Here is a 27957-nt window from a genome sequence, read left to right on the forward strand (position 1 = left end):
AATAATCTATCTATATATTATAGATTCTGCAATATTGTGGTGAGGGTTAACACAGATCCGCTGACAGATGCCCACAGAAATAATGCTGACACACAAAGCAAATGCCTCCATAGCATATGCATAAATAACACTGCTATACTATATAGATGAATACAACCGCTAACTCTGTAAGCATATATCTGCCATAAACTGTACAAGTAAATAATAGATGGAGTAAATTATTCATAAAGGCAGTCTAAGGGAAGAATTAGGAAAGTGAGTGGAGGACAAGAGAGGGAAAGGGACCTATACATAGAGGTAAAAGAACCGTTCTCACCACCATAACCTGGGGCGCTGAGCAGAAGGCTATGGGGGAGATTTATCAAACATGGTGTAAAGTGACACTGACTCAGTTGCCCCTAGCAACCAGATTCCACCTTTAATTCCTCACAAACTATTTGGAAAATGAAAGGTGGAATCTGATTGGTTGCTAGGGGCAACTGAGCCAGTTTCACTTTACACCATATTTGATAAATCTCCATACATATATGGAGATTTATCAAACATGGTGTAAAGAGAAACTGGCTCAGTTGCCCCTAGCAACCAATCCGTATATATATATATATATATATATATATATATATATATATATATATATCCACTGGTTACTAATCCATTCATACAAAAGTAGCAATGCGGTCTAGTTTTTCAGCTTGAGCTTTAATGGTCATAACTGTATACGCTGATAATGGCAGCGACCTGCACAGAAATAGCGTTACTAACAATGAACGACTAACTATACATATCAATAATACCGCTAATGCTATAAATAACATTGTGATGTACTAATGGCACTAACCATACACTTAAATAGTACTGATCACTTTGCAACAAAACATATACAGAACAATTACATGGAGATACACCAGTCAGCCATAACATTGAAACTATTGATGGCTGGGACCACTCCTGTAAAGGATCTGCTGCTAATGTGTTCATTTGTTGTCCAATGATATTTTCTGGTCATATAGTAGTTATATACTCAGCTGATTGAGAGGGAAATACTGCAGTCTTAATTGTTGGGGTTCTCCTTTATTGGTGGTTTTTACATACAATAATAAAAGCTATTATTTTGGTAGCATTCCCTTAGTTGGTTAGTCAGATACTACAAGACCTCCTCAATGGGGTCCACATGTCAGTGGGTCAGAGCTGTTGTAGTGACACAAGTGGAACATACACAATGTTAGTTTTTAATGTTATGGCTGATGAGTGTAAATAACATCTAAACCAAGCTCTCATATATCACACAGCTTCTTAAAGGTCCAGCACATAGCTCCTTACATGTCTAATAAATTAATAAATCAATCAATAAATAAATAGTTTTATCTTAAATTGGAGTCAGAATAGATCACAGACTTTACATCTATCTATCTATCTCTGTATCTATCTGTCTGTCTATCTATCTATCTATCTATCATCTATCTATCTATCTATCTATCTATCTATCATCTATCTATCTCCTATCTATCTATCTATCTATCTATCTATCTATCTATCTATCTATCTCCTATCTATTTATCTATCTATCATCTATCTATCTTCTATCTATCTATCTATCTATCTATCTATCTATCTATCTATCTCTGTATCTATCTATCTATCTATCTATCTATCTATCTCTGTATCTATCTATCTATCTATCTATCTATCTATCTATCTATCTATCTATCTCTGTATCTATCTATCTATCTTCTATCTATCTCTGTATCTATCTATCTATCTATCTATCTATCTATCTATCTATCTATCTATCTATCTATCCATCTCCTATTATCTATCTATCTATATCTATCTATCTATCTATCTATCTATCTATCTATCTATCTATCTATCTATCTATCTATCTATCTCTATATATGTCTATCTATCTATCTATCTATCTATCTATCTATCTATCTATCTATCTATCTATCATCTCTCTCTCTCTCTCTCTCTCTCTCTCTCTCTCTCTCTCTCACACATCTATGAATCTTTTTATCCTTCCTAACAATCTTCTCCCCCATAGTATTGATTTAGCAGAACACATGGACAACCCCTATTTCCTCCTGGCACAGATTCCCCTTCCATGACATAATGGGATTCTATTATTACCCCTCTTGTTATTTTGCCCCCTCGCAGCCTTAGAATCTCCAGCACAAAAACCCTGAGAATGATCAATAATTCATCAGATGAAGATTTCAGCATATTGGCCTCTTTGGGGATGATGGTGCTGGTGACGCAGATTCCTGGAAGGAGAGAAGGGGATAGCTGGCTTGGCTGCTTAAAATTCCGGCGAGTAGCCCATCCTCCCCCGCCTGCACCTTATATAGAGGCAGGCTGAGCAGCGGCTGCTATAGAGAGTGCTGGCTCCAGCCTGGGAGGGAGACTCTGCAGCTACAGCTACCGGCACAGTAGTCACTGACAAGGAGGAAAACAGCCGTATCTACCACCGAGACAGCCAGGGAAGGGGCGGGGGATTGTAGCCAGGAGATGCCGCCCGTCTTGGTCCTCCTCAGCCTCCTAGTAGGCACCTTAGAAGGTAAGTGATGGTTATAGAAGAAGAGAAGGAGCTCTCGGACACTCAGCACCATGGACAGCAGCTCAGAGCGGAGCAATTCAGCACCAGGAACAGTGCATTGAGAGCTCAGCGTCAATCTGCAGCAGCTAAAGCCATGCTTCCCTATTCTATCCCCAGGCATCTTACTATAGAACAAAAACTTTTATATACAAGTATTACTAAATAGTAATATACATTAATAGTAATACTATCAGCTCAATTATAATGTGTTGTTTTCTTACAGTGTAATATGATTCATTAGGATAGAGATGAACATAACCCAGTGTTGTATACAACGGTGCAGGTTACCCCAGGGCTTCCTATGATGTTACAGCAGTCATGGATCATGAAAGATTCAGCATTTTATGGCAATTCTGATGAGTGTTTGCCACATAGCTCAAGGGGAGCAAATAGTTTTCAGTTCCACTTGACATGTATTATATATATATATATATATATATATATATATATATATATATATATATATACACACACACACATATGTTATACAGCCACAGGTGGCCATGTCTGCTCCCTCTATGATGCATATAGAAACCAAAAGGTACTGAAGTAAGATGTTGAATACTTTCCTATGTGGGCACATAGGTTTGCTTGTAATATATATATATATATATATATATATATATATATATATATATATATATATATATATATATATATATATTCATACAAACAAACTATTTACTCCTCTTCACTACATTAAAATGTAAGCTCTGAGCTTTGCCAAGGTAGTAAGATTTAAATAGCAAAGCAAAGCTTAAAGCTCGTTTAGTGCTGTAAAGGTAATAGGGGCGCCATCTAGTGGCCAATGGTCAGTACTGGATATCTTACTTATTTAGTATACTGTAAGTGAATTTCTGCTGTAGCTGCACAAATTAAAAAAATCATGCGTTATGACCTGGTTTTGTACTGTGAGTAATGTGTGATGCCAACTTGCCTGCCCATCTGATGTGGGATTCCCCTGCTGTTATTCCATTTTTAAGGAGCAGTATGGTTGTGCTTTGGGTATTATTGGGTATTTGGGTATTACATTATTTTGCATTCTCCTGTGTATTGGACTAATAAAGGTATGAGACAAATCATTCCTTAATTCTCCAAATTTTATCCTTGGTATTATGTCCTGTTAGAGGGGTAGACTGTAAGGTGTAGGGAGGATTTTACTTGTCATAATAGCCTCTCTGATCAAAAATGGAATCTATCTATCTCCTATCCATCTATTATCTATCTATCTATCTATCTATCTATCTATCTATCTATCTATCTATCTATTATCTATCTATCTATCTATCTATCTATCTATCTATCTATCTATTATCTATATGTCTCCTATCTATTTATCTCTCTCATATCTATCTATCTATCTATCTATCTATCTATCTATCTATCTATTATCTATCTATCTATCTATCTATCTATCTATCTCCTATCTATCCATCCCTTTACATATATACAATCTGTGGTATAAGGCAGCTTTACTGTGTCTTAGAAATAGGCAAGTGTTATATCTGTATGAAGTCTATATATTCAGTCTATATATTCACCCTGTGGTTATGTAGGTTTCCTCCATGTTTTCCAGTTTCCCCACATACTTCAAACTTCTCCCAGGTCTAAAGTAATTAGTGTGGCTCCACAGACAACGGTGACTCATATGAGGGATTACAATCTATAGTGTGTACAGCACTGCAGGTTAGCATCATATAATACATGGGAGATTAGTAATGCATCACAGAGCTACTCCGTGGTCTTATATCATAAATAAATCCCCATTTATTAAAACTTTATTGATTGCACGTAAAGATAACGTTTTTTTTGTTTTTTTACCAAAAGATCGCCTGTCTGAATGTTAAGCAGAGAGATAGTCAGATGTGCACACTGCCATTCTATTCAACTCTATGGAACTGACAAAGATCCATAGAGCACTGTAGTCCAGTTCATCGGGTACATGGTATTAAATAGTTCAACCAGAGGGACAGGGGACAGATGACCCCACTCTCATGATCCTAGTGGCTTGGTCCTGTGGATTCATGATCAATATTGTTGGATGGAAAACCCCTTTAATCTATGAAATAGCTATTTCATAACTATGTTACAAGAGTTGAGGTTGAGTTCTTTTAATTTTAGTTTTTGCTCTCTATAATTAAGTCTGGCTTTAATATCTATAAGTCATAGAAACATTGTCAAAAACTGTGTCATATGCCTGCCCCATCAACCTTGGTCATGAACCCAGGTAGCTCATGTATCTGTATAATTTATTTAACCACTGCATAAATTATTGGTTTACAGTATTCTATAGTACGGAATAATCCTTGGAACAATATGTCCAAATGTCCGATCCTATATTCTGGTGCTTTTTTTATTTGCCCTAGAATTGTTGATTATTCTGTTATATATATAATGACTCAAAGTGAACACCATCCCTGAATAATGTAGGCACAGATAGAACGGACTCCCTATCTCTCCTTATTATGCTGCACCCTATGTTATTCATACACACAGCAATAAGCACAGTGCTATGCAGTTAGAGTAGAGACTTTATTATTGACAGGAAAACTCTGGCAGTTGAGGTCAGACACTAATAAATATTTCATAGTGAGTGGATATTACTTAGAAGGGAAGGGGACGGCAATATGTAGCAGCCTATAACAGGTAGCTGGTTTACTTGTGTCCAAGTATCCATTAGTATGACTTGTTGCTCCAGCACAGGGATCTCCTGCTGTTGCAGACCTACAGCTTCCATGGTGGGAGACCATTGCTAAAGCTTGAATACTGTTATATGGACATAGCCGATCACCAATGGGGGTATAGCCAGCAATATCTTTCATCTAGTATGAACCCTAGTCCTGCTGTCTAATTGTATTCAGACAGGAACATTTTTAAAGTTCAAGAAGACAAAACTGAATAGAGAAGTAACCCACTGGGACTCAGCAAACCATAGGAAAAATCTGATATACCATGTAGCAAGGAGCTGCATTCCAAATCCATAAGGAATCGGGACCTGCGATGTGCAATGAAAGGGCAGCTCATGGCGGAACCATTCAGACAATGTATTTAAACATAAAAGAATTTATTGTTTAACCCTTAACTGTCTGCTGAGTGAATAAAACAGTTCTAGGACATGCCACTAAAAGGGCAGGTCAAATACATGTTAGTTGCTGGTACTAGCCAACTTTCTAAAGTGTTTGGAGATCTCTTGACTTTGCCCTGACTGATGGTGTTGAGAGAGAGAAGGGTCAGGCCGTTTGGATTCCAAATCCCAACCCTTTTGTTCTTTGATGAAAAAGCCACCACCAGAGCTGTCTGGCAGTAGTGTTCCTCTCCTCTGTCCATTAAGAACACACAAATGTACAACAGTGGCAAATATTCTTTTATAAAGGGAGATCAGGAAAAATCAGGTCTTGGCCAAACGTTCTTTTGGCTAACAGCTATTGAAAATGTGTGGCTACTTATACGCTGCTGAAACAGCACCACCCCTGTCCATGGGGTGACTGTGATATATAATGCAATGTCAAAGGTCAGCCCAAACTGCTGTATTTAAAGAACACCTGTGGTCTCTTCCATTCCTATTAAAAAGATATGCCTAAATAGCCAATTGGGAGTTACCAGTTGGGGTGGGGGGTGGGGGGGTCTCTACATTCTCTGGCACTATCAGCTGTAATTGGATAGTCTCAGATAGTGTAGACATACCCCGCAAACTAATAGTGCCCGGTTGGCTATTTAATCATACATTTCCATGATGAATTATGAACAGAGGAGAATGCAGAGGGAATGCATGTATTTATTAAAACAGACAGGTCAGGAGAAGCCACAGGTACTCTTATTATTCTTAAAGCGACACTATACCCACAATTTGCCCCCCAAAACTGCTTGTACCTTTGGAGAGCTGCTTTAAATCCAAGATCTGTCCTGGGGTCCGTTCGGCAGGTGATGCAGTTATTGTCTTAAAAAACAACTTTTAAACTTGCAGACCTGTGTCAAATTGGTGTGACCTAGAGTGTCTGTGCCCTAGGCCTACACCACCTCTCCATCCCTCCTCCCAGTCCTCTCCATCATTATGAATGACCCAGGCAGGATTTCTCCTTTTCATCACTTGTCTGAACACTGCACATGTGCAGTGTTCACACAAGTGATGAATAGGAGAAATCCTGCCCAGGGGCATTCTGAAACAGGGCTGCAAGTTTAACGGTTGTTTTTTAGGACAATAACTGCATCACCTGCCGAATGGACCCCAGGACAGATCTTGGATTAAAAGCAGCAGTCTGATGGTACAAGTGGTTTTGGGGCGCAGATTGTGGGTACAGAGTCGCTTTAAAACATACAGATATCTTGGATGCTGAAGCATTACCATTAATATATAACAAGTCTCTATATGTGATTATGAACGGCTCGGTTCCCTTCACCAAAGCTGGAAGCAGCAGATATTTCTTATGCCGTTTCTATTAGATCCTAGCACATTAATTGTGAATGCTGGTTAGAGACAGGAGTCATTATTATCAAAGTGTTCAGTGTTGGATCGAAACACTCATTTATTTTTAATCTAGATGAATAGATGTAGAAACAGACATCGGAAGACATAGTGGCAAAAAAGTATAGAAGGGTCAGAAAATCTAGGATTCATTTAAAGGGCATCAGTCAGTTTTATTCCATGTTCAGAGCTGCAGACATGGACATATAGCTGATAGGGGGATACGATAAATGACGCTTGTCTTTAAGCTTTATGCATAGTTATATTATTATGTTTTCCTTCCAAGCTCAAGTGTCATAGAGGTGGTGCTGAGCTGCAGCATGCCGACCTCTTCCTCCACCCATCCCAGCCCTGCCCTGTGTCATTGCTTGAAGCCAAACTGTGTACGTACGTCAAAAAAATAGCAAATAGCTTTGATTGAACAATTCTATAGTTTAGGGTGTACAGCTCCTATGTAAGGGTTTTTTTTTGCTACTGCTGTGGACATTTCCTGACATGGACAGAGGTGGCAGCAGAGAGCACTGTGTCAGACTGGAAAGAATACACCACTTCTTGCAGGACATACAGCAGCTGATAATTACCAGAAAACTTGAGATTTATTATTGGAGGAATCTCTGGCACCAGTTGATTTAAAAGAAAAAAAGTTTTGGTGAACTACCCCATTAAGATCTATGTGTGCAGGGTCATAACTACCACTATAGCAGCCATTGCAGTTGCTAATGGGCCCAACACATTGGGGGGGCCCATTGCCCGTTCATGGAATACACTGGGCACCCTGAGCTGTCATCATTTTGAGCACCAGGTGGACCGCTTAGGGTCAGTTGGGAAGAAAGGGGGCCCAATCAAAAGTTTGCTATGGGGCCCAGTCGTTTCTAGTTATGCCCCTGTATGTGTGTATCTATTATATAAGTTGCAGTCATTTGTTACTCCTTTCCTTTAGGAAAATTAGTGATAAAAGGGTCGAGTTGGAAAAGAGTAACTCATAACGCCAAGATCAGACTACATAAGAGTTATTTGTAGTCTGTAACCATGGAGACACATAGGTCTCATGTCCTCAGTGAAAATAAGCAACTTGATGCAGGATCAGTGCTCATAGGGGGAGATTTATCAAACATGGGGGAGATTTATCATACATGGTGTAAAGTGAAACTGGCTCAGTTGCCCCTAGCAACCAATCAGATTCCACCTGTCATTTTCCAAGGAATCTGTGAGGAATGAAAGGTGAATCTGATTGGTTGCTTGGGGCAACTGAGCCAGTTTCACTTTACACCAGCTTGATAAATCTCCCTATAGTTTCTGTAGTAGTGCTGTGTGCAATGAGCTTGTAGCAGATAATATATATATATATTATTAGTACATACAGTTAGAACAATTACTCTTAGATGTATTCAGTGGATTGACCACAATTTAGAAAAGTCCATTAAATATCCTGTAGAGTACAGAGAAAATGGAGATCACACCAGGATTTATTTGAATACAGCAATAAGCCCAGCTGCCGGGTTATATAACATTGTATTGGTCACAGTTAAGGACTGGGCATTGATATTACCAGTGCACTCATTAGAATTACATGGATAGTCACGACAAAGTGTACAGATGTTGCTTGGTGTACTGTGTATAATTACTGGCAGGACTGTAAAAAATTCAGCGGGGGAGGGGAGTCATCTCCTAATGTCATATTATCAACAATTCTTTCCCATTGCAAAATGTTGGATTGGGAAATAAGAGTTAAAGGAAGTTATCCAGGATAAGGAAAGCACAGGTACTGTGCTTTCTTCCATAAATAGCAACACCCCTGTCCTAAGACTGTGTGTAATATTAAAACTCAGCCATTCATATCAATAGAACAAAGCTGCAATACCACACTCAAACTGAGGACAAGAGTTGTGCTCTTTTTGGAAGAAATTTTTTAAAGAAGTTGTCTGGATCTTCAAATAGGCTCTCACATACCCTGTTAGGAAATTCTTAGTTGGTTAAGGTCTCAACCATCTATTAGAGTGAAGAGAAACTATATACAGTGTCTCCAGATTTGGAGTTGATTGGAAGTCCATGCATTAGATCAGGGTTTAGATCAGTGCTGCACACCTCTCACCACTGTAGTAGGTTCTCCATGCATTAGATCAGGCATGAGGAACCTTCAGCGCTCCAGCTGTAGCAAAACTACAGTTCCCATCATGCCTGGACAGCCAAAGCTTTGCTTTGGCTGTCCAGGCATGATGGGAATTGTAGTTTTGCAGCAACAGGAGGGCCGAAGGTTCCCCATGCCTGCATTAGATATATAGCTCATTCATTTAATTGTAATGGTGTAATGCTTTATTTGCCCTGTGGTGGCGCTGCAGGGGAAGTAAACACTTCTTGATGAGTTGCCTTGCAGAGGTGATCACTGTAGGTCCCATTAATCAGCCTTTCATTAGAGCACCCTCTTAGCAAAACTGCACTGTCCAAAGTGGATGGTCCTTTTGTTAGACTGAATAATTGGGGTCTCCATGCACTTTAGTTGAACCCCATTTTGGTGGAACTGGAAGCTCTTTATTTAGTTTGGAGGCCTCCTTATATCTGCCTTGGCAAAGAAAGGTCGGGCATGTTGGATTTCATCTGCATAATCTGTTTGTTTTCCAAGAGCTGTCTGGCAGCGGCTTACTTCCCATTTACCCATGGGCAATACAATTTGACCGAGTTAAACATTCATTTCAATAGGGTAAAAAGGAAAGATTTTGGCCACCTCGACACCTGACATATATTCTGGAACTTGTTGCACAATCTATACGGATATCTGGCTGTATTTCTATCAATATGGATTCTCTTAAATAATCACCCCAGGGTTTTGAAGAAGAAGCTCGACATAGATGTGATAGGATGTGCAAAATAATACTATATTAAAATACTGTTTTCTCTTTATCTCAACAGTTTCTGCTGCTCCCCTTGAGAAAGGAATACATCCAGATGAAATGGTGAGTGACTACACCAAATTATACACCACCTTATAGTATATTTTTATTACACTTTCTTACTCTTTCTCATGGCTCTTTATATACCAAGATGTGTATAATAAGATTATTGGCTTAGAGAAAACATTGTCTGAAGATGTATATGCTATATGTGTCTATGTGTGGCCACCCAGTGGTTGTGATGTGGGTTGCACCTTGTACATTGTCTTCAGGACTCAGCAGTCTTGCCCTGGTGGCTTGATACTTGTAAAGCTGGGCTATCTCTCCCAGTCCCCATATGTACCTGTGGGCTATCTCTCCCAGTCCACCTATGTATCTATGGGCTATCTCTCCCAGTCCCCCTATGTACCTATGGGCTATCTTTCCCAGTCCACCTATATACCTATGGGCTATCTCTCCCAGTTCCCCATGCATCTATGGTCTCTCTCTCCCAGTCGCCCTGTGCACCTATGGGCTATCTCCCCCAGTCCCCCTGTGCACCTATGGGCTTTCTCTCCCAGTTCCCCGTGCATCTATGGGCTATCTCTCCCAGTCCCCCTATGCACCCATGGGCTATCTCTCCCAGTCCCCTTGTGCACCTATGGGCTATCTCTCCCAGTCCCCTTGTGCACCTATGGGCTATCTCTCCCAGTCCCCTTGTGCACCTATGGTCTCTCTCTCCCAGTCCCCTTGTGCACCTATGGGCTATCTCTCCCAGTCCCCTTGTGCACCTATGTGCTATCTCTCCCAGTCCCCTTGTGCACTTATGGTCTCTCTCTCCCAGTGCCCCTGTGCACCTATGGGCTATCTCCACCAGTCCCCCTGTGCACCTATGGGCTATCTCTCTCAGTCCCCCATGCATCTATGGGCTATCTCTCCCAGTCCCCCTATGCACCCATGGGCTATCTCTCCCAGTCCCCCTGTGCACCTATGGGCTATCTCTCCCAATCCCCCTGTACACATGTACGCTTGGTTGAACATGCTTGTATTGGGAGAGGGGAGAAAAATTTCAGCCCCTTGAAATCAGTGTGTTCCACCAGTGTGTTCCTTTTCTAATGTATATATTAAAGAGCACTTAAACCCTTCATAGCCTTTTAGGTGGCCATACACCTTCAATAAATTGCTGTCAAATGATTGTTCGGCCATCAATTAACTCACTTGTCCTGCCCCCGTCTTTACTATATACAGGAATGTTTGGCACGGCTGAGTGTTCCTGGGAGGGGAAGGCTAAGCTGCAGTGATAGAGCTCTATCTCCAGCCATTCTCCACTGACATCATCTGTCAGTGGTTGTTCGGAAGAGCCCCTTACACCGCCGAAAGCATAAAATATAAAGTGTATAGGGACCTTTAGAAAGAGCAATGTCATTATTAAACCCCACTTTGCCCTGTACCACCAGGGATGTATTTTTTATTTTATGTGCCCAGGATGGTAATCTATATTTACCCTCCTGGCTCCCACAGCCACCATTTTCCTGGAGCTGATCCCATTTCACAGAGCTTCTTCTGTTTTGGGTTAGCACATGCACTGCTTGCTCAGCCAATCAGAGGCCATAGAATTACACCAGGGCAGCAACTGATTGGCTGAGCGGGCAGTACACAGGTACTGCTGTGGAATGGGATCGGCTTTCGGAGAACGGTGGCCGTGACAGGAACAAGGATTGTAACCATAAGGTTTTTTTTAGTTATATGTTATGTTACCAGGCTAAGTAAATTTTTATAATATAAATAATATTACAACTTGGAATGGCCCTTTAACTTTTTAACAGCTCTAGCTTAAGCGTAATAAACCCACAAATACAATAGCATAGGGGGATAATTAACAAGGTACAGGAATACCACTCTCTTTGCTCTGTTAGTGATATCCATTCAGTATTGTATACTCCCTGTCTCCCTTATGTTACCACATCTCACTATAATGTTTTTCTATCTGAATCTCTATCTGTTCACCTGAGCTTTCCACGATATCCACATCTGACTGATCCCCCACACTGACCATTACATTTGGAGAACACAATTATCCTTACATGATCTGTAGCTGAGGAGGGATTAGGATATTCCCATTGTAAACAATCACTGACAATATATTATCTGTTCCCAGTAAGACCATTACAGTGAAGACCTGAGCTTGTCAGAGTAATGATGTGCGACATAACATAGTAAATAGAAGTAATAAGTAGGATGTCAGGAAGAAATACTGTGGTTTACCCGCGAGTTACATAAATCGGATACTACGGTTAGACGTGTAATTGGATATGTACTTAGACTTGAAAGATGAGAATACCGCAAATGTTATATTACTCAATAAGACTGAACATCTTCTAGGTGAAAATCTTTACAAATAATAAAAATATTAAACGTATATGATATCAAAGATAGCACCAATGGCCCAATGACTGGACCACACGTAACTGAAGACTGTAATACAATAGAGCTCAGGTATAAATATTCCAGGCATAAAATGATAAAGTCCTAACTGCCTGCGGCGGCCACTAGGGGGAGATAGGGAGTCTACTTTATTGCTTTTGTCATTGGCTTCATGAATAAACAGATAGCTCATCTAGTAGTGGCTACATGGGGATTGTAGGGGACATTTATGGCATATCCCATACCATTATTGTCCCCTAGATGCAGGTCCCATCTCTGGAATCTGTATATTAAGGCCCTATTACATGAAGTACATGAAGCGATTATTGACCATATCTGCTACTGTCACTTCGTTTAATAGGAGCTGTAGCAGCAGACCGCCCCTACCCCCATAGGCTCCCAAATTATCTAAAAATCGTCCAGGGAGCGCCCCCCCCCCCCCCCTCTGCAGCTGCATCGTTCATGTGGCCATTAACATTTATTGTTATCGGCCACACATCCCCTGTTTATACAGAGAGATGTTTGGCCGATAACTATAGATTTTACAAAAAATCCAATCATCTGACAGGCAGGCATTTTCCCACTTGTCAACTTGTCACCTTTACAGGGGCCGATTATTTACCGAATTAGCGTTTCTAAGAACGTCCATTGCCGATAATCATCCTGCGTAACACAAATACCTTCGACGATAGAAAAAAAAATCATGAAATATTCCAGTTTACACACCGCCCAGTTAAACAGTCACAATAGGCTTTATGTATTCTGTGTACAACCTTTCAGCTTTCCCGTGTAGAGTGAGACAAGGTCATCCGAGTCATCTCATTATCATTAGAGGGTGCAGAGGTTTATTATGACAGCTGACAGCACTATTGTACTGCTATAGTCCTAGATAAGATAGGATAGTAACACTATACACACACAAATAGATGGAGTGTATACATTTCCCTGTCACTTTTTATTCTCTGGGGTAGGTGCTACACTCCCCCTACGATATTGCCGCCCACACCCTTCTTCTCCTCCTCGGAAAGTATTTTTTAAAAATTATACATAAATAGGGACTTTTAAAAATATAATAAACCCCGTATTACATCTAGTTAGTGAAACTGAAATGTAACAGATGAGACGAGCCGCCGGCGCCTTCCTGCTTATTATATACGTGTTATATAGCTTAAACAAGCATTGGATGCGTCACTGTTTTCATTGCTTCACAACACTTGAAGTTTTCAGTTTCTATCGCGATCCATTTACGGAGCTCGTTTAAGAGGTAAAAATAACGTGGATGATGAAATGATATATGCTGGTACAATCTTCCTCTGTGCGCCCGTCTTGGCGTTACGGATCTGAGGACGAAGTTAATTAAAATGTTGATGAAATATGTTCCCAATTACTGGCGGATAATTGTATTGTATCTTCCTGAGGGTCACAAGTTACTAGGGCTGGATGAGTCACCATAAGGAGATAGGAAAACACTTGTTACCAGGCTACTGTACTCACATACTGTATATTTTATATGACCCAAATCTTATACTGGTAGCTATGGGAATTATATTGCAAAAAAGCAACTTCCCCAAGGATGGGGAACCTCTGGCCCTTCAGCTGTTGCAAAACTACAATTCCCATCATGCCTGGACAGCCAAAGCAAAGCTTTGGCTGTCCAGGCATGATGGGTATTGTAATTTTGCAACAGCTAGAGGGCCAGAGGTTCCCCATCTCTGCTTTAAAGTGACTCTGTAGCCACAATCTGCCCCCCAAAACCACTTGTACTGTCAGATAGCTGCTTTTAATCTAAGATCTGTCCTGGGGTCCGTTCGGCAGGTGATGCAGTTATTGTCCTAAAAACAACTTTTAAACTTGCAGCCCTGTGTTATATTGGTGTGGCCTAGAGTGTTTGTGCCCTAGGCTTGCACCACCCCTCCGTCCCTCCTCCCCACCCTCTTCACCATAAGGAATGACCCTAGAAATATTTCTCCTATTCATCACGTGTCTGAAAACACATGGGCCTTAACGATCCAGCATATGTGCAGTGTTCACACAGGTGATGAATAGGAGAAATTCTGCCTGGGGCAGTCCTAATGATGAAGAGGGCAGGGAGGAGGGACAGAGAGGCGGTGCAAACCTAGGGCATAAACACTCTAGGCCACAGCAGTGTGACACAGGGCTGCAAGTTTAAGGCTATGTTCACACTACGTAAAACTACGGCCGTAGTTCTCGCCGCAGAACTACGGCCGTAGTTTTGAGGGGTGGAACATAGCCTTATTTTCAATGGGATCCTGGCCGGAGCGTACACACATCATATGAGCTCCGGCCGGGATCCCGTGCAGAGCCGGAAAAAACTGACATGGCCGCTTGCTTCACTGTGGGCTATGGGAAGCTCTGATGCGGGCGGGCGCACGCATCAGAGCTCAGTGGCTGGAAAGATCAGGGATGATCCGGGATGATCCGGGCTGAGACCGGCCGTTCTGTGACCCGGCGGGGGTCACGGAACGGCCGGGTGTTCACGTAGTGTGAACATAGCCTAAAAGTTGTTTTTTAGGACAATAACTGCATCACCTGCTGATCACCAGGACAAATCTTGGATTAAAAGCAGCTATCTGAAGGTACAAGTGGTTTTGGGGGGGGGGGGGGGGGCAGATTGTGGGTACAGAGTTGCTTTAAACCAATAGATTTGCTTTGGGGAATTGTAATATGATTAACTATTTAACTGCTGACTAGATAGTCTTGACATTTAAAAATGGCTGGAGGTCAATTAAAAGCTACGATTGTCTCCTGATTATATCGCGGCTTCACATTTACTACAAAATCAACCAAATAGCATAGTCCCCTGTGTTAAATAGATCAAGCTAATTTCTGGTCCACCGTCTCAAAAATCAATGTAGAAGCAAGCTGGGGGGCTAGATCAATGTCCTTATTGCCGCTGGCTCTTTGGTGTTATTTGGCTAGGCTGTTAGGAAAGAGATGTCTTCCATTCTGATACAGGGGAACATCTGGCCCCGAACACATTCAATTATCTGCCTGTCAGAAGCAATTGATTGGTAATTGGACGTGGAGATTGGTAAATCTAAATAGATGCCATTTAGCTGCTTGGATAATACATCACATGCTTATTGCCGTGGCTGGCTAGCTTGGCCTTTAACTATTTAGCACCTTTAGGCCATGTTCACACTACATATATTTTCATTAAACAATGGATGTTGTTGCAGGTTTGCAGCAACGCCCGTGATTGAATGAGAGCGGCCGATCGCATTGAAGTCTATGGAATCCCAGCCGGAGTGTAAACACTCTATATACACTCCGGCCAGGATTCCATGCGGCTGCACAAAAAACTAACGCGTCAATTTTGTGCGATCGGCGGCGGCTCAAAATTGACTGTGCAGACGATGTAAAGTGCGGCTCCGGAGGTACTTTACATTGACTGCAGTGGTTACTTGGAACACAGGCACACCTAAATGTGCCCGTATTTCAATTGAAATGAAGTGATGTATATCTGGCTGGTACTGCAGATGAACTTCACAGACAACGGCCATTCTGTGACATGGCCATGTCACAGAACGGCTGTTGTCTTTCAGCATGTGAATGTGGCCATAGAGTGAAGACACGTAAAAACATAAAAGTGCATTTAGTGCATGCTCAAGTCCAGTTGTTCGGCATGTGAATACCGGTGGCTGAAGAGGTTGGATGCAGCCCTAGAAAATCCTGGAAAACATGGAGATGTGTTTTCCGGACTCCCTAGGGCCACATCCAGTGGTATTCAAACGCCGAATGATCAGACTGCAGCATTTCTGATTAAAAAACTATATTTAGTTGCCCTTTAGGCCGGGTCCACCCAGAGCAATTTGATGCAGTGTGTAGTATATTTTCCTTAGCCAAAACCTTGAGGGTATGTGTATTTATCAGCCAGAAAAGGATTAGTGGCATGTTGCACTGGATGTCCTTTTTACAGAAGTATTCCCTTCCAGAAACGTTATTTTGAGGGGAGAACACATGGCGTGCCTACTGTTTAATAGAACCGGCTTGCAGAGCTCTGCCATACGCCTTAGGCTATATTCACAACTGCATCTAAGTGTTCTGACAAGGGATTCCGCTGTGGTTTTAGTCTCCTTTGATGTTGAGTATGACACAGCATGCAGCGTTATTCCTGCCATAAAAATGATGGCAGGCGGTGGGTGGGAACATAATAAAGAAAGTATACTTACCTATCCTTGTGCCCCCATAGCGCTCCCTGAGTGATACCGGACAGCCAACAGCTTCCCGCAGCTTCTGGAACGTAACATACCCCGCTGTTGGATTGGCCAATCGCCCAATCAGTTACTGGGGCAGGACACAGCTGCAGTCCCTGACTGGCTCAGCAGGCAATCTATTAGCCCATCTGTGACGTTCCAGCAGCAGAACTCGGGGTCATTTGTATCTTTAGCAGAAATCAGCAGGATCATAACTGGGGGAAGGAGGCTGAATAGATAATAACAAGTGTGTAAGGAATTGTTAGCATCACCATGGGCAGCAACATATGGAACGTTATGTTTGAGCGGAATGATCCTTTAACATCTGCATTAATCAATATCCGGATTAAAATGAAAATTACAAGCTTCATATTAAAGTGATTTCCTAACCAGACGGCAGATGTTCCTACTTCAAAATCAACACAGAAAATGACGCTGCAATTAAAAGCATGAACGGTAGAAGGAAATGCATGAGATGTAGGGTCTGTTCACACGTACAGACTCGCTTTCTCGCACATAAATCCACAGCGATACTGATTGCTATCAAGTCAATGTATGTGTATTCTCCCTGCATGTTTGGTGCGATTTTTACATGCGAGTTTTGTTTTTCACATGATTTTCACAGGCAAGTTCAACACCACAAAAAACGCAGCTACTTTCATGCGAGTTTGATGCGAGTTCTGTGCGAGTTTTACGCAGCGAGTCTGTACGTGTGAACAGACCCTTAAAGGGAGATTGACACCTCATGGCCTGACAAAAGGTGAAACCTGCAGCAACCTGTGGTCAAATTTGCAAAGGAAAAATATTCCACATGTAGATCTCATCTAAAGACTGCCAATAAATAGGGGAAAATAAAACTCTTAGGGGAAATTTATAATTAGTAACTTTTTATTTCACATTCTAATGGTCCCTTTACACTGAGCGATTATCGATCGAATTTTCGCAATAAAGATCGCATTTGGGCAATAATCGGCTCATGTAAACACAACGAACGATCAAGCGATGAGCAAGAAATCGTTCATCGTGGTCTTTCAAAATGTTCTCAAATCATTGTTGGTTGTTTGCTGAAAATTCGAAGATCGCTTCGTGTAAATAGTCTTTCACAGGTTCACCCTATGTGTGAGATGGGCTTAAAGTGACACTGTCACCCCCTTTTTTTGCATTCTGACTTCTCTACACAGGTGTAATGGGTAAATTTATCAGTTTTCATACCTTATTTTATATCATACATCATGGTGCTTGTTCCAGTAAAAAGTGATCTTTTATCATCTGTGGATTGTGCTATCTAGGCGGGGCTTCACGGGCGAAGCGCCACTTAGCACCGCCCATATCATCATAATAGATTACGTAATCGTTGAATAGGCCCCGTCCCCTCAGCGGCCATTGATATGGGCCGACCTAGAGGGGGTGGGGCCAAGACCTGATCATTATAAAAACAAAATCGATGCCTCAAAACCGTTAAATGATCGATTGGGTGAATTATTGCTCTGTGTAAAAGGACCGTAAGTTTGCACTTTTTTCCTCATGGCAATACATTTTTTATCATTAATTTTCATTTATCAGTTTAATTTTAATCAGTTGCTTTTTGGTAGTGCAGTAAAGCTTGCGGTAGTAGTAGACATACAAAAGCCTATGTAGTCATGGTAGCTTTGTGGTCTGGCTAATCCTGTATGTCCTCCTGTGGTCTCTGCAACTTTTTGTGAATGAGGATCGGCATGATAATGAAATTCCTTGACCCAGAATACACTATTTTATGGTTCAGGGAAGAAACAGAGTGCTGCACATCACACCTATGGCTGATACTAGTGCCGCTTGGCTAAATAAAAAACACATCAGAATTTTGTGTATGAATTGATCAAGCCATACTGCCCCATGTACCTCGTGCCGGTATCTGATACACATGGGTCCCTACACTAAGTCCACACCGTGCCAGTCAGCGGCCACCAACCCCGCAGGCGTGCACAGCCAGGGAACGGGGGCCATGGGACGGCCCTGCGACCCCCATGCCACAGGACCAGACCCAAAAACACCACACCAGAACCCGGCCAGCACCGCCGGCGGAGAAGATGGTTTTAATCCCTCCTGTTTTTTCCCATTCTGTTTGCTGCAGCTATGGTGAGCGCAATACCTCATCCAGACTTGTGCTGTTTGGGGGCGACCTTCTCCGCCGGCGGCGCTGGCCGGGTTCTGGTGTGGTGTTTTTGGGTCTGGTCCTGTGGCATGGGGGTCGCAGGGCCGTCCCATGGCCCCCGTTCCCTGACTGTGCGCGCCTGCGGGGTTGGTGGCCACTGACTGGCACGGTGTGGACTTAGTGTAGGGACCCATGTGTATCAGATACCGGCACGAGGTACATGGGGCAGTATGGCTTGATCAATTCATACACAAAATTCTGATGTGTTTTTTATTTAGCCTAGGGGCACTAGTGTCAGCCATAGGGGTGAGGTGCAGCACTCTGTTTCTTCCCTGAACCGCATTTTGCTTCTCTCTTTTCTCCGTGTTTTTGCACTCCTCCTGGTGAGACCCACATGACCGCAATTAGCAGGAGACACCTGAGTGCACATGGTTTTAATCCCTCCTGTTTTTTCCCATTCTGTTTGCTGCAGCTATGGTGAGCGCAATACCTCATCCAGACTTGTGCTGTTTGGGGGCGACCTTCTCCGCCGGCGGCGCTGGCCGGGTTCTGGTGTGGTGTTTTTGGGTCTGGTCCTGTGGCATGGGGGTCGCAGGGCCGTCCCATGGCCCCCGTTCCCTGACTGTGCGCGCCTGCGGGGTTGGTGGCCACTGACTGGCACGGTGTGGACTTAGTGTAGGGACCCATGTGTATCAGATACCGGCACGAGGTACATGGGGCAGTATGGCTTGATCAATTCATACACAAAATTCTGATGTGTTTTTTATTTAGCCTAGGGGCACTAGTGTCAGCCATAGGGGTGAGGTGCAGCACTCTGTTTCTTCCCTGAACCGCATTTTGCTTCTCTCTTTTCTCCGTGTTTTTGCACTCCTCCTGGTGAGACCCACATGACCGCAATTAGCAGGAGACACCTGAGTGCACATGGTTTTAATCCCTCCTGTTTTTTCCCATTCTGTTTGCTGCAGCTATGGTGAGCGCAATACCTCATCCAGACTTGTGCTGTTTGGGGGCGACCTTCTCCGCCGGCGGCGCTGGCCGGGTTCTGGTGTGGTGTTTTTGGGTCTGGTCCTGTGGCATGGGGGTCGCAGGGCCGTCCCATGGCCCCCGTTCCCTGACTGTGCGCGCCTGCGGGGTTGGTGGCCACTGACTGGCACGGTGTGGACTTAGTGTAGGGACCCATGTGTATCAGATACCGGCACGAGGTACATGGGGCAGTATGGCTTGATCAATTCATACACAAAATTCTGATGTGTTTTTTATTTAGCCTAGGGGCACTAGTGTCAGCCATAGGTGTGAGGTGCAGCACTCTGTTTCTTCCCTGAACCGCATTTTGCTTCTCTCTTTTCTCCGTGTTTTTGCACTCCTCCTGGTGAGACCCACATGACCGCAATTAGCAGGAGACACCTGAGTGCACATGGTTTTAATCCCTCCTGTTTTTTCCCATTCTGTTTGCTGCAGCTATGGTGAGCGCAATACCTCATCCAGACTTGTGCTGTTTGGGGGCGACCTTCTCCGCCGGCGGCGCTGGCCGGGTTCTGGTGTGGTGTTTTTGGGTCTGGTCCTGTGGCATGGGGGTCGCAGGGCCGTCCCATGGCCCCCGTTCCCTGACTGTGCGCGCCTGCGGGGTTGGTGGCCACTGACTGGCACGGTGTGGACTTAGTGTAGGGACCCATGTGTATCAGATACCGGCACGAGGTACATGGGGCAGTATGGCTTGATCAATTCATACACAAAATTCTGATGTGTTTTTTATTTAGCCTAGGGGCACTAGTGTCAGCCATAGGTGTGAGGTGCAGCACTCTGTTTCTTCCCTGAACCGCATTTTGCTTCTCTCTTTTCTCCGTGTTTTTGCACTCCTCCTGGTGAGACCCACATGACCGCAATTAGCAGGAGACACCTGAGTGCACATGGTTTTAATCCCTCCTGTTTTTTCCCATTCTGTTTGCTGCAGCTATGGTGAGCGCAATACCTCATCCAGACTTGTGCTGTTTGGGGGCGACCTTCTCCGCCGGCGGCGCTGGCCGGGTTCTGGTGTGGTGTTTTTGGGTCTGGTCCTGTGGCATGGGGGTCGCAGGGCCGTCCCATGGCCCCCGTTCCCTGACTGTGCGCGCCTGCGGGGTTGGTGGCCACTGACTGGCACGGTGTGGACTTAGTGTAGGGACCCATGTGTATCAGATACCGGCACGAGGTACATGGGGCAGTATGGCTTGATCAATTCATACACAAAATTCTGATGTGTTTTTTATTTAGCCTAGGGGCACTAGTGTCAGCCATAGGTGTGAGGTGCAGCACTCTGTTTCTTCCCTGAACCACTATTTTATGGTATTTGGGTGCTGGTGCTGTGTGTAAACTTGAAAACAGAAACTCTTTCTTGCAAAAACAGCACCACCCATGACCTCAGTTTGTGTGTAGTATTGCAATTAAACTTTATGGACGTCAACAGAAATGAGCTTCAAAACCCTGACCCAAACTGACAGGAGAGGTGCTGTTAACAGAAGAAATTGGCCATGTTATTGTAATACTGCATATCCCCCTTAAAGGCCACTATAGCGCCCGGGATGCTAAGGAGTAAAGTTTATGTCTTAGCTTCCTTACTCGGCGCCAATCCCGAGCTCTTAATCGGAGGAATCTTCATCCTGGAGTACTGTTAGGAGCACTGCTCCTAACAGTGCTACTGGCCGAAGATTCTGCAAACTAGATTAGCTTTAGCCCTCATTATATATTTCACGGTTGCATTACATCCAGGGGCGTAGCTAATGACTCCTGGGCCCTGGTGCGAGAGGTCAACTTGGGCCCCCCCCCTTCCTCGACCAAGTGATGCTATTGGTATATGTGTATATTATATATATATATACACCAAGACAGATATTCCGAATAACGATCTTAAGATAGGAAGAGAAAATATTATCACCACACATATTACCGCCATATTGTTACTGACCAAATCCTGTATACTAAGACCAATAAAACATACCATACGTACCAGATAGCAAGTAACAAATAATTACACCACATACTGACTAACACCACCACTGCTACTGACTAACACCACCACATACTGACTAACACCACCACATACTGACTAACACCTCCGCTGCTACTGACTAACACCACCACATACTGACTAACACCACCACATACTGACTAACACCAACGCTGCTACTAACACCACCACCTACTAACACCACAGCTGCTACTGAATAACATCCACTGTACACGTATCACCGCATCCAGTCATATAGAGGTGGACGCAGCTCCACACAGGCTCTAGACACCATATACATTACAGTGCAGTTACATCAGGTGACTCACAGGGGACGTCTTCTCTGATCGGAGTTCTTCCCTCTTCATCTTCTTCTCCATCTGCTCTCGGCCATTATGAGAACTTCTCCGAGCCACGAATCCACAGAATCTGCCAGACAGACATATTAGACTCCTCACTCTGACACCATCGTAATCTCTCTACAAACTGCACATTTGTATTGGCCTCATTTAGTGGGTAACCCTAACACTATGTGACCTCCTTATAGTGTATGCCCTATATGTAGCCTCCTTATAGATGGTCCCCACTCTGTGTATCCCCCCTTATAGTATATGCCTCCTACTATGTAGCCTCCTTATAGATGCCCCCTCTGTGTATCCCCCCTTATAGTATATGCCTCCTACTATGTAGCCTCCTTATAGATGCCCCCTCTGTATATCCCCTCTTATAGAAAGCCCCCTCTCCCCCTATGTTGCCCCCCTTATAGATGCCCCCCCTTATAGATGGCCCCTTCCCCCCCTTATATATTGCCCCCTTATAGATAGCCCCCTCTCCTATAGATGGCCCCTTCCCCCCTTATAGATGGCCCCCTCTGCTATAGATGGCCCCTTCCCCCCCCTTATAGATGGCCCACTCTCCCCTCTTCTTATATAGATGGTCCCCTCTCCCCCCCCCTTATAGATGGTCCTCTCTCCCCCCCCTTATAGATGGTCCCCCTCCCTTATAGATGGTCCCCCTCTCCCCCCCCTTATAGATGATCCCCCTGTTTCCCCCCTTATAGATGGTTCCCTCCCCCCCCTTATAGATAGTCCCCCTCTTCCCCCCCTTATAGATGGTCCCCTCCCCCCTATAGATGGTCCCCCTCTTCTCCCCCTTATAGATGGTCTCCTCCCCCCCCTCCCTATAGATGGTCCCCCTCTTCCTCCCCTTATAGATGGTCCCCCTCCCCCCCTTATAGATACCCCCCCTCTAGAAGGTCCCCCTCTCTTGCCCCCCTTTATAGATGGCCACCTCTCCCCCCTCCTTTATAAATGGCCCCTTCCCTCCTATAGATAGCCCCCTCTTTCCTTTATTAAAACAAATAAAAATAAATAAAAAAAACACACACAACTCACCTAACAACGCGCTCCCCCGGCGATCCTCTTCTTCTTCAGCCTCCGTCTGCCCCGGATCATGCGCTGCTGACGGGGGTGTCGCGTCCTATCCCCGGCAGCGCGCGCATCATAGAGTTCCCTGTGCTGGGACCTCCAGCACAGGGAGCGTCTCTAATGTGCGCTCGCTGTGCCGGAGCAGTGAACTCTATGATGCGCGCGCTGCCGAGGATAGGACGCAACACCCCCGGCAGCAGCGCATGATCCGGGGCAGACGGAGGCGGCCTCTTGTGACCGCAAGCAACACAATGCTTGCGGTCACAAGAGTGATTGATGAGGGGGGGCCTCAGGGGCCCAGCGGGCCCCGCGGGCCCCCCCTTGTGGCAGGCCGGGTCGCAGCGGCGACTTCTGCGACCCTGGTAGTTATGCCACTGATTACATCCTTTATAACACAGTGGCTGGTGGATGGGTACTGGGCTGGCTCTGTAAGCAAAACTCTCCCTTGATTCTTCAGACCTGAGTCATGATCATCTTAAAGGGGTTATCCAGTGCTACAAAAACATGGCCACTTTCCCCCTACTGTTGTCTCCAGTTTGGGTGGGGTTTTGAAACTCAGTTCCATTGAAGTAAATGGAGCTTAATTGCAAACCACACCTGAACTGGAGACAACAGTAGAAGGAAAAGTGGCCATGTTTTTGTAGCGCTGGATAACCCCTTTAAATTTGCAGGTAACAATCATCAATGCAATTTCCCAACCCATTGTACCACCTATAACTACCAGGGAATGTGCCCATATGACTATGTGGAATACTCTGGCTAAAGAACATTAATTGTTGGCTACCATAAGAGTCCATATATAAATACAGCAGCTTGGGTGAAATTGTCCTAATTCAAGCAAGAATATTGTATTGTAGCAGTATTTCACAGTTTCGTGTATGTGGTGCGGTGAGTATTGAATAGAGCCAGGGATGGATTTGAAAAGATGAGAAGTCTCAGCCTTCTCTTTATACGTGTGCTCCATTTATGATCTGTTCTTGGCTTTGTATTCAATAATTGCAATTACAGACTTGTATGTGTGAGCACATCCTGCATGAGGCTTAATGTTAACTTCCTACTGAATCGAGTGTTTTGTCCTTAAATGACCAGACACTTAACCCTTTAAGGACATGGCCCATTTTCGTTTTTACGTTTTCGGTTTTTCCTCCTTGTGTTTAAAAGGTCATAGCACTTGCATTTTTCCACCTAGAAACCCACATGACCCCTTATTTCTTGCGTCACTAATTGTACTTTGCAATTACAGGCTGAATTTTTGCATAAAGTACACTGCGAAACCAGAAAAAAATTCAAAGTGTGGTGAAATTGAAAAAAAAACCGCATTTCTTTTATTTGGGGGAAATGTGTTTTTACGCCATTCGCCCTGGGGTAAAACTGACTTGTTATGCATGTTCCTCAAGTCGTTACGATTAAAACGATATATAACATGTATAACTTATATTGTATCGGATGGCCTGTAAAAAATTCAAACCGTTGTTAACCAATATACATTCCTTAAAATCGCTCCATTCCCAGGCTTATAGCGCTTTTATCCTTTGGTCTATGGGGCTGTGCAAGGTGTCATTTTTTGCGCCATGATGTGATCTTTCTATCGGTACCTTGATTGCGCATATACGACTTTTTGATCGCATTTTATTACATTTTTTCTGGATTTGATGGGACCAAAAATGCGCAATTTTGCACTTTGGGATTTTTTTTGCGCTGACGCCGTTTACCGTACGAGATCAGGAATGTGATTAATTAATAGTTCGGGCGATTACGCACGCGGCGATACCAAACATGTTTATTTATTTATTTATTTGTTTACTTTTATTTAAAACCTGGGAAAAGGGGGGTGATTCAGACTTTTATTAGGTGAGGGGGATTTTTACTATTAACAACACGTTTTTTTTTTTTTTTACACATATACTAGAAGCCCCCCTGGGGGACTTCTAGTATATACACTTGGATCTCTCATTGAGATCTCTGCAGCATAGATATGCTGCAGAGATCCATGAGATCGGCACTCGTTTGCTTTCGGCTGCTGCAGCCGGAAACAAACGAGTGCCGAGCCGAGGACGGCGCCATCTTGGACGCGTCCCCGGCCGGCATCAGACAGGGAGATCGCTCCTCCGGGACAAGGTCCCGGAGGAGCGATCTCCCCCACTAGACACCAGGGAAACGTTGCCTCCGGTAATCGGAGGCAGCTGTCAACTTTGACAGCTGCCTCCGATTAGCTAATTAGCGGGCACGGCGATCGGACCGTGCCCGCTAATAGCGGCGGTCCCGGGCTACACGCGGCACCCGGGATCGCGGCACTTCAAAGCGGGGCCGCCGCGCGGCCCCGCTTTGAAGTGCTAATGAGGACATAGGACGTACCGGTACGTCCTATGTCCTTAAGAGGTTAAAGGAGAAGTCCGGCGAAAATTTTTATTAAAGAATTGTATTGCTCCCCAAAAGTTACACAAATCACCAAAATACACTTATTACGGCATATGTACATAAGGTGCTTTTTTCCCTGCACTTACTACTGCATCAAGGCTTCACTTCCTGGATAAAATGGTGATGTCACTTCCTGAATAACATGGTGATGTCACTTCCTGGATAACATGGTGATGTCACTTCCTGGATAACATGGTGATGTCACGATCCGACTCCCAGAGCTGTGCGGGCTGTGGCTGCTGGAGAGGATGATGGCAGGGGGACACTGAGGGACAAAGGGCACTGGAAGGACAACAAGCATCCCTCTGCTATCATCCTCTCCAGCAGCAACAGCCCGCACAGCTCTGGGAGTCGGGTCGTGACATCCCCATTTTATTCAGGAAGTGACATCCCCATTTTATCCAGGAAGTGACATCACCATGTTATCCAGGAAGTGACATCACTATGTTATCCAGGAAGTGACATCACCATTTTATCCAGGAAATGAAGCCTTGATGCAGTAGTAAGTGCAGGAAAAAAAACACTATATAAGCATTTCCCGTAATTAGTGTATATTGGTAATTTGTAGAATTTTGGGGGGTTTAGCTCCTTTCAAGGTATTCCAGGTCTTGTTTACTTATTAATATTATGCCAGGACAAATAAGGAAAAAAAACATACTTACCTAGCCTCAATCCCCCACAGGTCCCCCACCGCCCACCCCAAAGTGTCTTTGATTCTCCAGTATGGAGCCACAGAGACTATGTGCACGATTGTAAGGCCCAGTGCCTACAGCAATACCATGTGTATGAGGTCTAAGCCTTTGTTCACACTTTAGGTAAGGGGTATGTTTAAAGGGGTATTCCGGAGACTAAAAACATATTTTAAATACATTGCTTTAATAAAGTTATATTACTTTGTAATCTTTATTAAAATAAATGTATTGTTTCTTATTTATATATTCACTTCCATTGACTGGAAACAGGCGACACAACCCCCTCTGTTGCCACCAATTTTGTGTTCGGAACTGCAGGGATACCTAAGCTTAGCAGTTCCCCATCTCCTGCTCTGATCTAGCATTACCAAACCATTAGTGTTGATAGCAATCGCTGCTTACTGTGCAGAAGCTGCTGGACACATAGATCATGTCGGGCATCCACCTGAGTAATGTATATAAGAATATACAGTACACAGTGGGAACAGGATCCTGCTCTGTATAGTGCTGTTAGAGGCTCTAGATCAAACGTGTCAAACTCAGGCCCTGCAGCTGTTACAAAACTACAATTCCCATCATGCCTGGACAGCTAAAGCTAAAGCTTTGGCTGCCCAGGCATGATGGGATTTGCAGTTTTGCAACAGCTGGAGGGCCTGAGTTTTTCACCCCTACTCTAGTTCATAGCAGAGGTTAAGGAACAGTAAGGCTTAGATAGCCCTTCAGTTCCCAAAACAATGGCAAAATGTCGCCCCTTACTGCTGACACTCAACTGAACGCAACATAAATAAAAACCTATTCATTTTTTTTTTACTAACTTTATTAAAGCAATGTATTTGAAATATATTTTTAGTCTCCAGAGTACTTCCTAAATTCACCTTTAAAGTGTCACTGTTGTTTAAATTTTTTTGCAGAAATCAATAGTACAGCCGATTTTAATAAACTTTGTAATTGGGTTTATTAGCCGAAAAAAATGCATTTTTTTTTAATGAAAAAGGAGTTTGAAGCTCTCCCCACTGTCTTCACTGTTCTCTATAAAGAGGGGAGGGATGGAGGGAGATGAGGCACCAAAACAGAACAACAAAGAGTTAATTTACAGCTACATCACCAGGCTATCTCCTCTCAGGTCAGCACTGACCTCTCTGACTTCTAAATATCTGCTTTCACACAGTTCCCCCTGTGTAATCCTTTGTTCTCTGCTCTCTGCTGTCGACTAATCTCCCTCCTTCCTCCTGCCCCTCCCCTCTTCATAGAACAGACAGGGGCACATCTGATGCAACAAGACATGATTTCCTGATAATGAGCAGTGAATGAGAGAAAGGGGAGAAGGGAAAGTCTTTTTGAATGCAGGTAATGCCATATTTGCCTAATAAACCCAATTACAAAGTTTCTTAAAATCGCCTGGACTATTGATTTCTGAAAAAAAATAAATAAATAAATTAAACGACAGTGACACTTTAAAATAAAAAACTACTAGTACCAATCTTACCAATGACTATGCTATAATAGAATGTTATATAACAATTGTTCTATTTTTCTTTACAAAAGTGAAACTGAAACTGAGCCAGTTTCACTTTACACCATGTTTGATAATACTCTCCCCCTGTACGTTCTGCCGCAGATCTGCTTTGACATGTCACTTCTTTGGGTGGATTCCGCTAGAGAAATCCCATAGAAGGCATTGGGGCTTTGAATTTCCGCATTCCACTTAAATTCCGCTTGAATTCCATGCCTAGTCCGCCT

The 27957-nt window shown here is 43.6% G+C and overlaps 1 protein-coding gene across 1 annotated transcript in view; it reads left to right on the forward strand.

Moving 5' to 3' along the window:
- Positions 1 to 2384: 2384 nt before the first annotated feature.
- CHGB (chromogranin B) overlaps positions 2385 to 27957 on the forward strand; it is a 42521-nt gene continuing 16948 nt past the window's right edge. The window contains exons 1-2 of the mRNA XM_069954498.1: positions 2385 to 2557; positions 9966 to 10009. Of these exons, the coding sequence (XP_069810599.1) occupies positions 2509 to 2557; positions 9966 to 10009 (93 nt within the window). The 5' untranslated portion in view covers positions 2385 to 2508. The remainder of the gene's footprint in view (positions 2558 to 9965; positions 10010 to 27957) is intronic.

Source organism: Dendropsophus ebraccatus, chromosome 15 (assembly GCF_027789765.1).
Source record: "Dendropsophus ebraccatus isolate aDenEbr1 chromosome 15, aDenEbr1.pat, whole genome shotgun sequence".
NCBI classification, from domain to species: Eukaryota; Metazoa; Chordata; class Amphibia; order Anura; family Hylidae; genus Dendropsophus; species Dendropsophus ebraccatus.